The sequence below is a fragment of the Acyrthosiphon pisum genome, chromosome A1 (genome assembly GCF_005508785.2).
Source record: "Acyrthosiphon pisum isolate AL4f chromosome A1, pea_aphid_22Mar2018_4r6ur, whole genome shotgun sequence".
NCBI classification, from domain to species: Eukaryota; Metazoa; Arthropoda; class Insecta; order Hemiptera; family Aphididae; genus Acyrthosiphon; species Acyrthosiphon pisum.
The window spans coordinates 112,117,123-112,133,483 of record NC_042494.1 but is presented as its reverse complement, the minus strand read 5'-3'; the positions used below and the strand labels follow the sequence as shown (position 1 = coordinate 112,133,483).

At 26.3% G+C, this 16,361-nt stretch overlaps 1 protein-coding gene across 5 annotated transcripts in view; it reads left to right on the top strand.

The window, feature by feature from the left end:
- Nucleotides 1–16,361, top strand: part of LOC100160390 (nitric oxide synthase, salivary gland) — a 98,848-nt gene that overhangs the window by 42,210 nt on the left and 40,277 nt on the right. For all 5 annotated transcript variants that reach the window (XM_029488058.1, XM_029488057.1, XM_016808483.2 and 2 more), the window contains one exon: nucleotides 8,530–8,669. In XM_029488058.1, the coding sequence (XP_029343918.1) occupies nucleotides 8,530–8,669 (140 nt within the window). The remainder of the gene's footprint in view (nucleotides 1–8,529; nucleotides 8,670–16,361) is intronic.

Here is a 16,361-nt window from a genome sequence, read left to right as displayed (position 1 = left end):
TTTTGTCACTGCATTTTTCGGAAAAAAAAATGTTTTATCTCATTGACTTATTGTAATGAGTTTTTAAAAATATAAATATGTATCCCTCCGAACCAAAACCTTCTGTACTCACATACAATATGTGGAATGATCGTGACAAACTGTTACCATTTAGAAAAAAATTGATTTGTGTTGGTTTAAACTTTAAAATATAAAAATGATTGATAATTATCATAAATATCAATTATTTAACGAAAAATAAACACTAAATCAAATAGTATCGTTTAATTATTTAATGTGTTGAAATTTTAAGGTTGGCTTATGTTATCTTTTATAAGTTATATAAAATTAATTATCAGTTATGTAGAACTCATGACATTGCAGTATGTATAGGTACTTCATATTAAAAATGTATAAGACATTTTATAGATGGCGAAGGTGTAATTACACCTTTTTATATAATTTTTGAACATTTTTGTACAGAGTATCTGATTATGTCATAAGTAATAGTTATAATAATAATAATATAAGGAACCTACACTAGAGTTCCTACCTTTATATTGTATTTGTTATTTTTTCATAAAACACACAATTTTATTAAGTTACAGGACATTTTTGAATTTTTTTTTTATGATACGAAAGTTAAACATTGAAACTGATTCAACCCACAGCGTATGAGGGACTTGACATTGTGATTTGTAATCTGTTCATGTATATAGGACAGAAATTAAATTAAATTTACTTTTAGTAGTTACGGATTTGTGAGCTATCCTAGGTGTTGAGTATAAATCAGTATATCACCAATCAGATTTCTAATTTCAACTTAAAGTTGAATGACATATAACACGGACATAGTCGGAGAAAGTACTAGTCTATGAGAACATAATATAATGTGATTTCGTGGATAAAAGATGAGGGAAATTGACCGGAATAAGGGTTTTAAGTTGCGATTCGATAGTCTATAAGACAATAATTCAATGTTGCCAAATGCGTTACGATTAATACACTTCGAACTTTTTGGAAAGAAAAAATGCTGATTTCGATTTTTCTCGTAAGGCCGCTTCGTGACAACTGGTCTACTTTCAAAATCACATTGGTTAAAAGTCAACACTATAATTATATGATTAATCTTAGTACCTACTCAGCTGAATTAATGTAGTTTTCAAAGAATCTAATATGTATACCTACTACACATGGCAATCTTTGGTTTGATTTACTGACACTTAAAATAGGTACTCAACTTAAAATAAAAAGTATCTATTAAATACTTATAAGTCATAAAAGTTGTTAAATAGTTAATATGTTTTAATTCTATACAATCGCTTTTATTATCATTTAGATTAAAATACATCACTTTTTAAAATTGAATTAAGTTCTCATTTCGTTTAAAGGAAAGTGGCAAAAAGTACTTTTTAGTTTTTATCTCCATTGTATGTAATAATCGTCTACTGTAATAAAGTATATATAGTATATTTATATATAATATACCTATATATTATACTAGTATTATATATAATTAAAAAACTATTAAGAAATATTTTATTATTATTAACCCATTAATTAATGCCCTAATTTTTTTTTCTATTAATTGTTATTTATTAATCATATTCACATTAAATAGTAAAATAAAGCCTATATTTCAAAACCAATTACCCCCATCTAACTCACACAAATCTAAAAAAAATATGCGAAACTATATTGCTCAAATAATAAATTGTTGAGCAGCAAAATATACAGTGATTAGGTGTTATAATTGATTTCTAGTTAGAAATTAAATGTCCACAAACCACAGGTATTCACTGTTTTATGATCCGATAATTTTGAAATAATTTAGACAGTTGTTTTAGTTATTTTTAGTTATTAAGTCGATTCAACAATTTAAATGATTTAATTTATTCTACTTTTTCCAATACGGTACACCTATAATAATATGATTCGATATTTATTATGTATTAAATTATTAATTTATTCAGTTTTAATGTAAACAAATGATTTTTTTGTTGAAAATTTGAATAATCTAAGTCCAAACAAACAAGTAACTATATACAATTATGATAAATACTACTCAATGTACTCATACGTTTTATGAATAAAATAAATATTAAAATTAAAAACGTTTTACATAAATGTATTTATTCTAATTCAGTGATGTGCAATCATCAAAATAATATAAAAAACTTAAATAGATATAATACAAGTGGCTATTATGTATACACAACATTTGCCATTAATTATTAAAACCAAATATTTCTTAGAACAATAAATTAACGCAGCTTAGATGTTATAATTTGATCTTAATCAAACTTATCGAATAACAAATAATACATTTAATTCGCTTGTATTAAAAATTAAATAAGTATAGAACGTAATAACATTTATTTAAAAATTAAAATTAATTATGCTCGAATTATATTTTAAATGGCATATAATCGCCTTACACATATTGACAGTGTATGTGCAGTAGTGCATTCCAAATTTATGAATAATAGCAACGTCAAATTAGATGAAAGCAATAATATTGAGTAAAAGTATGTGTTACGACTTCATAAATACAAATTATTCAAATTATGAAACGACCTTACTAAATCTTATTAGACAAGGATAATTTGATAAGTTATTATTTAGGTTATAGTTTACTGGTAAATAATAAACTTTGTGTGCAAGATTTGAGGTTGGATTAAACACATTTGGTATAGGTATTACGTTTTCACAATAGAAACGAAACGCAGAGACAAATACCAATTCTAGGACAATTTTATAATGTTATTATAAATTCAGCTGATTTTTTTTATCATTCAATAGTAAAGAAAACAGACTGTGGTGTCAGACAAGTAACTAAAATATGTACCAAGAAATTATTATAGATTACGAAGAATAACGGTAAACAAGCATGACTTGATCTTGACAAATTTAGCTCTCATAACTTTTTGAAACTAATTTAATTCCTGCTTCGCCGTTGAGCCGTTCACCACACCGTACACTTTTTTTTAAAGAATAGTTAGTTTTTCGTATTTATTTTTTTATTTTTATTCTACCAATATATTAAAAAGTTTAAATTATTATAATAGAACGAGAACGGATAAGTATGTTTAAGACATTAAAGGAAGTTTATTCAATGACTATATAGTGCAATTAACAGGTTGCGAGTGACTATATAAACCTGTTATATAATTATAACATCCTGCATGGAAATCGCGGTACTTCTTAATCTCTTGTGTTTTTAACCAGGCCCGCTAAATAACGTCGGATTAATGACGGTAAGGAGAAGCCAGTGCCTTGTGTGTCACTTGTAACCTAGCTGCCATTATATAATGCACCTCGCAAGACCTGACAAACTAATAAATTTAATTTTTATACCTAAACAAATCTTGGTTTCAATTAAAATGATTTCCTCTCCAGACACGAAATAATTCTCGTGCTTATAGAGCTTTTCAACATCCGAGTTTCAAGGCGAGGATATACACCAGACAAACTTCTTGTGTGTAGGTGTGTGTGTGTGTTTTGTATATTATAATAATCTGGATTCAATGGAAAGCCGACAGTACAAGCGCACGGCTAATAAACACGTCGATGCTTTTACCGAACACTCTATTAATAACAAGCGTATAACGATAACCGAATATGGGGAAACTTTGCGATGCAGAAAGGGTGCACTGTAGGAGGTTAGGTGTAGAGACTAACCTTCAGCTAGTTTTAGAATGTGCAATCGTTATAATATTATATAACTATACCCTAAAGTGCACGCGATACTCGGGTGATTTAAATAAAATGCATGCTCATTAAGATACATAATAATATACATGCATACAGGTATATTTCTTTAAAAATGTCGTGAAAACAATTTAAGTCGTTTAACAAGACTGATTTTTTTTGATTTTTATGTCTTCAATTATTATAAAGATCAGGAATCGATTAAATTAATACAAATTGGAGTGTTTTAATAAATAATTTTATTTCTACCTATTCTTAAAAATATTTATTATTTTTATTTTATCTATATTTTATATATTTATTTAATATTCTAGACGAATCGATAATTGTATATTTGATTCTGATCCGTAAATATTCCAATAAAATGTTCCTATTATATTAACCATGTAATATTGAAGTGATTTATGTTTTATCATGACAACATTATAATAATGTGTGTCGTGTGTGTGTGTTGATCAATAGAAAGTTTCCAACTACCTTTTAGAAACTAAATATTAGAATCAAACAAAATAAAAATTACCTTAAGATCTTTGTTATAAAACGAAAAATGTGGAGTAAAACGATATTTTTTAAACCACAGTTCTGTTTTATATGAATAAATACATTATACATGTTTAAAAAAATTTTTTCTATCAAATATACGTTTTACACTACATTTTTCTTCCTGAATTCGTGGTATATAAAACGTTCAATGACAGTGCAAAATATTTTTTGGTGGAGTTTTTTTATTGTTATTTTTATTATTATTATTATTATTATTATTGTTTCTACGACACCAATAACAACTAAGTCAATAATTGAACGTCATTTATTAGTTTTTTTTAAATTAGATAAAATATTGATTGCTTAAGAAATGTCATTAAAAATAAAAATTGGATTCTAGGATATTACCAAGACTATATACCGACACGGTACAACGTTATCGAGTGTATATCGATTTAAAAACAAGACTTCAGTGTATAAAATATTTGTGTTTAAAATAAAAGTATATTAAAAGTATTTACAGATTGACTCGTTTCGTTTAAAATAAGCAGGAATGATTAATAGCTTTTGGATTTATAAACGAATTGCGGTTATCGAATGTTTACATACAGTCAGTATTTATTGAGTAGTCAGGTGGTTTTATTATGAAATAATAACACATTATTATAAGTCTCTGAATCTCATCTCATTTAACTATGTTTATACAATTAAAGACATTTTCGATAATACTCTAGTACTGTCGTACTGAAACATTTTGATTTTTAAAGTAAAAACGTGTCTGATGATTCCCGACTTATTGACACATCGGAATACGGTTTTAATAATATCATTCGGAAGCAAAATTAACAATAGAAACATTGCATTTAATCGATATCTTTAAATTTACAAATCAGGATATTTGACGTAATATTAAATAATTGTACCATGTTATATAAGTACCTATATGTACCTTCCAATAATATTCTTCTTCTTTGTTTTTTAATTTGAGTTTGGGTAATTTGTTAATTAATCTGAATAAACTAGTAATAAACATTTGATATCTAACTGTGATGTTTAATCCCATGTTTAGGCTCTCATTAAGCAAACAATGACATATTTTATGAGTCCAATGACACACAAATTATACATAAATGTTTTGATTTTTTTTGATATCTAAATCTTTTAGTTTGAAGTATTATTATTGTCATCGAGACAATGTGATTGTGAATAACTGACATTTGTTTTTTCGTAACCGAGAAGCTCTGATGTTCAGTAGAAGCACTCCAGTATTGTCCTCTCGAGAGAACACTTACCCCAAAGGTTACAATATATTTTGTCATAAATATTGTCCTTATGTGTTTTCCTGCTTTTAGACTTTTTTTGTTTCTTAAAATTTCCTTAGTCAATGCACTTTTCTTATGAAATAAAAATAAATATACCTATGAAATTAGGACTGTGTTTTTAGTATAATATAATAAAATAAAATAAAATAAATGAATACAAATAAATACAGTACAGACTAAAATAGCTATTATGTGAATTTACGTAAGCAAATCATTCTAAGAAAATAATGAAAGCATTTTTAACAAAATGTTTAAAAATACATAAATTAGAAATTAGAACATTGTTAACGTATAATTAATCAATAAGAACAATCCACGAATTAAAAAAATGTATATTTTCATAACTAATAAAATAATTATATAGATATACATATTTTATTCTTAGCCTAATATCTATATTTTTACGGTAAATAAAATAATTGATATTTTTTTCCATCGTAAAAAATTACAAAATAAATTAAAAGCTTAATGCAATTGATGTACATTTTCACGCATGCACGTAGGTAATTGTTTTTTTTTTTATTAGTACGTGCCATTTAAACATTGTCAACCAAACACTGAAACAAAATTTAACTTTTTAAAATTATAAAACCTAATAATAAATATTAAGCAATCAATTTTTACAAAAAGTAAATGAGAAGGATCAACCATATTTAACATAATTTATTGTAATTCATTAAAAATCAAAATAGGTGTAATAAGTTAGCTTAAGATAAAAACATACAATCATTATATTGATCAAACAGTTAAAGTAAAATATACATACAAACTTGTTTGTTTTATTGCTCATAATTAATATATATTTTTTTTAAGACAATAAGTTTCATTCCTCCGTGAAAAAAGCATTTAGTTAAAGATTTATTTGTATTGGTTTTATTAATATACACTTAAAAGCAATAAATATGTATATATAAAATATATGTATAAAAATAACGTTAAACCATTGTTGAAAACATGTCTCAATACAAAAAAATAATAGGTTTTTTTTGTTAAATATTAAAATGTTTTTTAAAATAGCCCCAAGTTGTAAATGTTTGTTAGTTTTTCTAAAAATGTATCGAGGCTATGATCAGAATTTGATATTTATAAAGGCAATAAATAATAAATTCAGCATGTTATTCGAAAATTGTGTTAAACCATCACTAAAATACTTTTATTTTAATTAGAATAAAATTAAAATGTAATTAAATCTTTTCGAAAGCATTTACGTTCAGTTTTCTAATTTTTCCAGCATTGGTTTTTGCATAAATGAATTTGAATTTGTAATTGACAGAATAACTGGTGTCTTAAATTGGTTATAAAATATTTAACGCAATCTTAAATCTTTTCTTTAAAAAAAAAATATATATATTATAAGTAATAATACCTATTAAAAATAGTTATTAATGATTTATTGTATGGATTTATCAAAAAATTATATTACAATATAATATCAACTAAAATAATAATGACCTAATGAACATAAAAATCTGATGAATATAATTTAGCATATTAATTTTTACCCTACTTTAGTTGCGACTTATGTAGGTACCAAGTAAAATATAGGTACTTAGGAAATTAGTAAATTAAATTCTTATAATAAAATATCTAATAATGATATAATATTTTGTGTAGGTATTATGCATATTTTATATTACTATAAATTAAAGTATGAAAACCAGAATTAAATTAAACTATTTTTGTTTGTACCTATCGAGAACATTTTTTAATAAACAAAAACACTATAAGTAGTATTTATGTGTTACCTCTGGATCCATTTTCATATTATCTTCCCTTAGTAACTACATCATGTTTTACGAGCAATATTATGATCAAAACATTATAATTTACCACGTAACCGTCCAAGGAAATCACACAGTTACTGACTGTGACCATCAATTTATGCCTTACACAAAAATATTTACTGTACCAGAACTTTTAAACCTTTTTGTGCTTATACATAGACTAAAATAATTTTTTAACTCGTATTAGAAAACAATTTGGTGGATAAAAAAAAAATAATAACTTCATATGAAAAAATGGTTAAGAAAAATAGTTATGTACACTGTAAATATTTTTTTTAACTGAAAAAATAAACGGTCGGAGGTGGGATTTCCCAGAATTGTATACGATAAATTGTATTTTTTTTTCTGAGTGAATTACTTCCCGTAAAACATTGTGTAGTTAACGCTGGAAGATAATATGAAAACAATGCCACAAACAAACAAATATATGATATTATTATTACTATAATAGATCTACTATTTTATTAAAACAAAATTTGAAAAATGTATGTTTACATCGCATATTTCTGTGTAAAATGTATTATGTTATAACCTATGGACGATAATGAAATATTTTAATAAACCCGTAGCGATGTCAGATTGTCAGAGCAAACAATAGAAGATAATAAATATTAAATTTATCAATCCCAAATATAAACAACTGATTACTCAGCGTACAGTATTTCATATTTCATACCTGTACAATGCTAATAGCAGTTAATCTATACTATATAGGCCAAAGAAAATCCCATTCGAAATTATTGGAGTACGCGGAGTACGAGTAGGTTTATGGCATTTTTTAACACCCAAAGCCGCGCTATTTGTTCTGCACAATTTCACCTGTGTACTTTATGTTAACATGAGAAACAAATGTTTATCTTGAAAATCCATGTTTTGGTTTTTCGTTTACGATAACAAGTATTTTAGCTTCAACAGAAGATAAACAAATAAATTAATACAAATATTTACTGTGTTTCTCAAAATAATTGAATTTTTAATTTTCAACTTGACATAATTTTTATAAAAAAATAAACATGGCTTATTTATTTATTGATTTATTTTTATAGACTGAATGAAATTATATCGAATGCTTACTAATTATACTCAACTTGTTAATATAATGTCATGTGTTTTAAAATATTATAAAATATATTGTATACTGTATGGATGCGGTGATAATATAATCCATTTGGGCTATTAATTATTACATTAAATCGTGGTTACTGCGTTCATAATATTTTAAATCTAACTAAAAACTGTAATGTTTTCAGCCCCCGTTGTGTAATGAAAGAGCATGTCTGGGCAGTGTTATGCTTCCGCCGGCATTCCATAACTCAACAGTACGACCAAAAGCTGAGGTACTAGACCTGGCTGAAGATTTTATGAAACAATATTTCGCCTCCATTAAAAGGTAAGCATTTTTTAATACAAAACAATTTGTGAATAACATGTTGAATCTAAAACAGGAAAATGAAACTGTGTCAGCAGTGTGATAAGTGTTCTGATTAATAGTTAGTAACGTATATTTCCTTACGTAAGTATGACACTTATAGTGTATACATTACCACAGATTATAAAAAATTATACGAATATAAGTATACCATAAACTTAGATATTATATTTTAAATTAAATAAACACGTGATTATTAAAAACACAAGGCGCTGGAAAAAAACCAAATATTTTCAATATTATAATATTGATTCTCCGTGGCTTAGCGAGGCGTGTTGGCTGCAACGTAACTGAGAGTAAGTAATGGCCGCTGCAACTAGTTCTCAGATGGGTGACCACCCCGGTTCGTAGTACGCAAAAACCTTGTTCACACATACACGTGTTACTGCACGTACGGTACGTATATAACTGCACCAACCGTTCTAACCTTACCGTACCAACCCTACTAACCTTACAAACTAATGACCTCAGTCGTCGAAGCCTTAATCAAATAAAAAAAAAATATTGATTCTATAATTTTTAACATACATAGGTCAAAGCTATAATCTAAAAATTCTTAAATTTACTATTTAGTCAATATTAATTCTATGGACCTAATATCTAGTATTATATTTTTAGAGTAAATTTTGAACTAAAATTCTATAAACCCGTCTGTATTATCGTATAGGTAGGTGCGTTATGTATTGAAATATATTCAGGAACTTACAAAAATTATATTTTAAAATAAGCAAAATGAACCGAGATTATTCATGTATTTTATAATTTAATATTTAAATTTTAAATGAAACTAAGAAATTGAACGTTTTGCACAATAAATAGTAAGAAATAACTTATCATTATATTATTATTATATTTGATTTTAGCTAATGTTTTGAGAATTAAATTTTAATCACAGTGTAAAATACTTGCAAACATAATATTGATATTATTTTTTTTTCTATATTGACAAACAATATAAACGTTTGTCTAATTTTAATTTTTATATTATTTTATGACGTTCATACTTGTTCCATATTTGTTTTGAAACGTTTCAGTCATCTGTAATCTTCATCGAGGCTTAGCAGATCCACCTATAGGTCTATTCAATATGTTTTTTTTCATTCATCGTCTATGAGTCTTCTATTATATAACTATTTTTAATACTTCTTATCTTTACTTTGATTCTTACAATACTTCAACTTTCGTTATACATTGTTACTTTTCATTCAATTGATCATTTATGAAATAAAATCTATAAGCCTACTTTTGTGCACATTTTTTCATCCATAATAAACTTAATCGGTCGATGTATTACAATAGTATATATTATATACCTGATATAAGTAGGTGTACAATATATACTTCATTAATTATTATATATAAAGAGATTATGAAAGTATAATAAACATTATTGAAAATTCTAATGGACATATGCCTGATTAATTTATAATTGTCTATTCTAGGAATTCAATAAATATAATATGATATAAAAGTACGTAGTAGATATATAGTTATATATAGTGATTAGAGAACAAGTATTTTGGATTCTCTCTCTCAGACTATCCATGTTGAATCAGTATTAGGATCTAATTTTAAATTTGAAATCAATCAAAAAACTATCCCAAGCCAGGCTTAATTCATCGAAAAATGGTTAATAATTTCTTTTTTAAATAGGTGTGCCGTAAATTTCACGTTTTTTTCCTGCTGTAATTCGAGTGCATTTTTTTAAACTACTTCAGAGATAAAAATCAAATGACCCCTATAAGTACAATTTCTGTCTATTTTCCAATCATTTTATATATTTTATATATTGCATATTGCATAAGCTTGTGGTTCTTTTTACTTTCCCAAAAACTATTTCATATAAAAACAAAAATCTGTGAAATTAGTGATCGCTGTTAAAAGCGATCAGAATTTAAATGGGTAATGTAAAACATATTTATGGAAACTTAGTTAATTTCATATTGACGCAGATAGTTTCTCATAAACATTAATCAAAAATATATAAAAAATGTAATTTAACTTTAATAATGTAGAAAGGAATTTGCTCGATTAAATTCAATAATATGTATAGTATTGTACACTTAGTCACTGTAAGTAAGTATTCAAATTAACACAATGAATATATTATGTTACAAGTAAAACAAATATAATATATTATATAGTTTGAGTTAAGTTTAAAAAGATTATTTAAAAAAAAGTACTAAAATTAAAAAATAAACCAAAAATAGCATTATGTGTTCGTATATTTATTAAAAAATTTATATATTATATGAGACTTAAAATCCCAGGTCAACAATCATTATTTTATCGCTAATTGTAGGACATTTGAATAATAAAAATGGAACATAATATTTTATTGCTTATACATTATTTTTAGCTTCAAGTAAAATACCAATAATTGTATTCATTATTATGTGCCAGATATATAAAAAATAGACTTATAGATTTCTTCAAATCTAAAAAATGATAAATGATATTGATATTTTGTTTTTAACATAAATATGTTTTTGGGCCGAATACAATACGTTTTTTATTTTATTTGACCGATTTTTCGTTAGATTTTTCGTTAGATTTTCGTTATTATGATTTTTACTAACCTATTAAAAACACATATTTATTATTCATAGATTTTTCATGTAGAGGAAAAATATTAAATATTTAATGAAACTTGTACAGAGAATAAGAATTATTATATTACAATCGTTTTATGTATAGATGTAATTAAATGGCAGTGTAAAATTATTTAATTGAAAATATTCTTTAAAAATATACTTGCAACAAAAAGAATTACTTATAAACTAAAGTTTGAAATAAATGCTCATTAAATATATTTTATTATATCATATTTGATTTAAAATAAAACTTCAAAATGAATCAACAAATATAATCAAATTATCTCGAAGCACATAGCATACTTGGGCGCATTCTTTCTATTTCTATTGTATAAATCACTCAAAAAAAAACCACTATTCTTAACTTTTTACTTTCATATAACATTGCTGTCAAAAGTTTTTGTTAATTTAATGTAAAATTGTAAAATTAATTAAAATGTAATAATCAGACCAATTTTGAGGCTAAGCTACCTATAGCTTGTTAGGCCTTTAATCACTGCGTTACCTAAACTAAAGTTTGGCTACTGTGACCAAACGCAGATATAACCGAATTTCCGGAAACTTGTGTCCTCGTGTCAGACTGTCAGGTTGTATTTAGCGTTTTCGGAGTCAAGTGTAGTATTACACTATTATATTACGAAGAGTTTTAATCGCGGTTACGTTTACCGGATAGCTGCAGGATTTAAATGACCCGGCCAAAGTTTAAAACATACGGCGGGGCTTAGATGTTCAACAAATGAAGTCGAAACTTACTATACTCTAATATAATGTTTATTAAAAAGGATGTTGTTTTATTTTTAGCGCACAGACGGGGCCAGACGCGTTACGCGTTGTCGCTGCTATTATGCGAATGCCATAAAATCGAAAATCCTTCAAAGGTGTGTGTCTTTCCCGTTAGTTAATTATAATATACTCATCTGATGATGTTTATTATTGCGCGGACCATAGCATTCCGAAAATGTTACGACCCCAATAAAACCATCCTGCAATGTGCAGCACAGCAGCTAAGGGTCGTTTCGTGCGTATTTAACCGTGTGTGTGTACATAATATATGTTATATACATATGTGTGCTCGACACAGTTCAGACGAATTACGATACGGATTCATTTGTTTGATTGAAAAAATAACGCGGCTTTATCGAACAAATCGAATGTTTACGTATAAAAAAAAAAGTAATAAACCGTGGACGACAATAATAGATCAGCAAGTGTCAAACGTCCGCAGTAAAACGATATTAGGCACAGTATAATTCTATCATATGTATAAAATCGCTCTTGGCGCGTAAAGACTATAATAATAATATTATTACAATGCGTAGACGACGGCTCAAGATGGACGAACGACGCGTATTATGATGGAATGATAAAAACGGCTAACCGGCCCACTGCGCTCCACCGTAAAAGCCTCATATTCCGATAAAAAAAAAGAAAAGAAACTTCCGTCGTATAAACTTCGACTGATCGAATTACTACTGCGCGATAGATACTATTATATATATAAGGTACTAACACAAAACAAAAAAAACTCCGAGGAAAATGATTCCACGCTAAATGGGTATATAGGTACGACACATTTTAGCTACACGTTCAAAAGTTATTCGAAGTGAACTTTTAGTGTATCCACGCGTTTTTCAGATGTTTTGTTTTGACACGTGTTTGTGATAATTGCTCCTCGGCAACTTACACGTTTCTAAATTATATTATATTGTAGTATCATACTATAGTATGTAATATTAATCTTTTTCTTCAATACCAAACTTGTAAACGTGTTCAAAACTCCGCGTGTCTTATAAATTTAAATATTTTTACATCTAACCAATGTTAAAGATTTAATTTCTGACATTAAAAAAAAAGTATTTTAATCGAAATATTATAATAGGAAATCATAGGCATCTACTAACATTTCGAAAACGCAACAAATTAAAAAATAACAATAAATCTCTTGTGTATTAAACAAGTTAAGTTTAACACTAGATAATATTTCGAAATAAGAGGCACCATTGTGCGTTACGTTTGTTAAACTGCCCGTGATAACTTCACTTTATAATATTATAATATCGGCTTATTGTATCATAATAATCCGGTTAAAAACTAAATATTACCCGAGGTGAATAACATTAGCCTGCTAGTCTTTTAAATTTTTAAGACTTATGAGCAACATCATCAATTTCACGGCTAATTTGCGTAACTCAAAGACATTCGACAGTTTTATTAATTTAATTTGAAATGTTTTATTATTAAGTTCAACCATTTATATAAAAATAATGGTTAATACTTAAAAGCGGCGACAAATTATTTGAGTATGATTTTATATTGATGTACCTATGGAATGTCCATTATTCTTCATTTAAACACAACAAAACTAATTCAACTTAAAATGTAGAAATGACGACCACCGACTTGGAGGATTCTATAATAGTTTAATAGGAAATTAAATTAGTTTTTTCATTGTATTATTTTTTATTTTATGGAGTCCACGTTATTTGAGTGACAACTGGTTTAACACTCAATACATCAAATACGCAATTTCATAAGTATAATATGCGTACAATGTGTACAACAATAACTATCTGAAAACAAGATTTTGACAGCCTATACCGTTCATCGGGTAAAGACTACTAAAAAAATTACGACGAAAAAAAACGCGTTAAATCTGCAGTTGTTATTATTTTTTAAGCGTGGATATTAAACACAAAGGTACAAATTACAGTATAATATCCTTATAGTAGAATACGTCACGGACAATGTCGTATTAAGCCGATAAGGAAATCGTTTTCTTTAAAACAATTAACTGTTTTACTATTCGTTAAAGTTTAAAATCGTAATTCAAAATGTCAGACGTCACTACAACGTAGAAGCGACACACAAAATCAACAATATTTCAATTTACCTAAATGATTTATGGATACAGCGAGCTCCTAACAGCGATATTACACAGTTATATATTTATATACTTTAGTTAAGTACCTATAGTTAGCAACATATGTTCTAATGGTATGAGTAGGTTTATGTAATAATTATATAAACTAAACATATGCATTTAAATAAAGGAAAGGTATACGGAAATATTACCGGTTTAGCTTCTGCTAATGATCCGTGCAAATCGGCGTAAGCTATAAGCGCTCTGTTAAACATTTTAGTCACTAATAACGCAAAGAGATTAAGCCGATGGATTTTCCTCTATTTTTTCCCTCTTTTAAGTATCCCACCCATTTTAGACTAATTTTTTTCCATAACATAAATGTTATTATTTTTTTTATTTTTATTTTTTTGCTTCTTGAAATTATTTTACATAAATAACGACGTTAAAACGTCACGTTTCCACCAGTCAGATACGCAATAACAGGAAAAAATTACTTGTACAACCGTAATAGGTAGTGTTTGGGTGTCTATATATTATCTTCCAATATTTGATATTGAAAACTTGATAATTTTATCTTTTTTCAAGTCCACGATGTTTGATATAAAATTTTGTTCAAAACTTATATCGACGTCATCACTAATGTCAGTATCAATTTTACTTGGATTTATTTTTATTTGGGATATTTATTAAGAAAATAAATTTAGGAAGAACGAATTATCTAATAGAATGTTCCATCAGCTTTTTGAATTTGTAAGGTCATACACAGATTAAGATATGTGAAAAGGCGATGTGTTCTCGAAACTCTCAATCAAAAGACACCAAATTGCATCTAATAGAATAACAAAAAATTTCATAAATGTCAAAAAAATAGTAAATTGATAACAAAATATGTAGGTGTAATTTTATTAGTTTTGATTCGTAATGAATATATCTAATGCTTTCAACGTTATTTAAGTCATCGATACAATAAAAAAAACTGTTTTTTCAATTCAAATAAATTTTATCTACTGTTAAAACATAAAAATACAGCTACGTGTAAAAATGTAATGTATGTTATGTATCAAATGTCAACATTAATTATAAATTCATATGTAGGTTAAATGTTGTCCTATAGGATTACATTAATATTATTGTCCTTTAGTGAATAGCGTATTAATATGATTAACTGCATTATATAATGTTCAGTAAAATTGGTTTAATTTTTAAGGTGGCCAATGGTACTTAAGCCAGTACCTATACCCTAAAGGTACTTATATTATTTTTTTCACTGTCAATTCTCTCTTTAAAATAAAAACACATATTGTATTATGTAAAAATAATAATAAAAGATAAAAAAAAATACGATAGTCATGCATAATCTGATATTGTTTATTTAGATGTCACATTTTACTCGTATATTATTGTATTCACATTAAATTGATATTTGTTTTTATTTGATCAATAAACAAACTAATGATCTTTAACAATAATTGTTAAATAATTATTAAATAATCTAAGCTACCATGAACGAATATTGCATTTAAATAGGTATTTCTACTCGATGTATTGCTACATAGTGTGATATATATATATATATATATATATATTATTATCTAATAAATATCCAACTTTTTGATTAGTTAAAATATTTATGAAGCAACTCCATATATATAACTATATAAGTATATACAGTTTAATGGATGACATATGCGAGTAAGGGTACATTTGTCAGTGAAAATAATAGTAATAAATAATAATACCTACATATCGTTATTTTTTGAAATATACTTCATACTCGTGTTATTATATTGTTAATGTACTTGTCTCGAAAATACATTATGTTTATACCGTCGAACTAAGCTGTAACCTTATCATTAGTCATATTTTTAAATCTTTATACATTAGGTATTACGTACCATTTTTCAAATATTCTTAATATTATGAGATACTCGATGCATAAGATTAATCAATAGGTAAAGTAAGACAACAACTTTATCGAATATAGCAGCCGAAACAAATTCTAAATACGAAAGGTAATCCGTTTTTACTCATCTCAAATCATATACAATATATTATATTGATATAATACTGCCAGCTGTATTATGAAAATGTAACAATACGTTTAAGACTGTGTGCTGAGCGAAGAACGTATTTTAATTTTATAAGCTTACAAATAATAAATTTAATCAAGGAAACCATTTGGCCTAGATAGCTTAT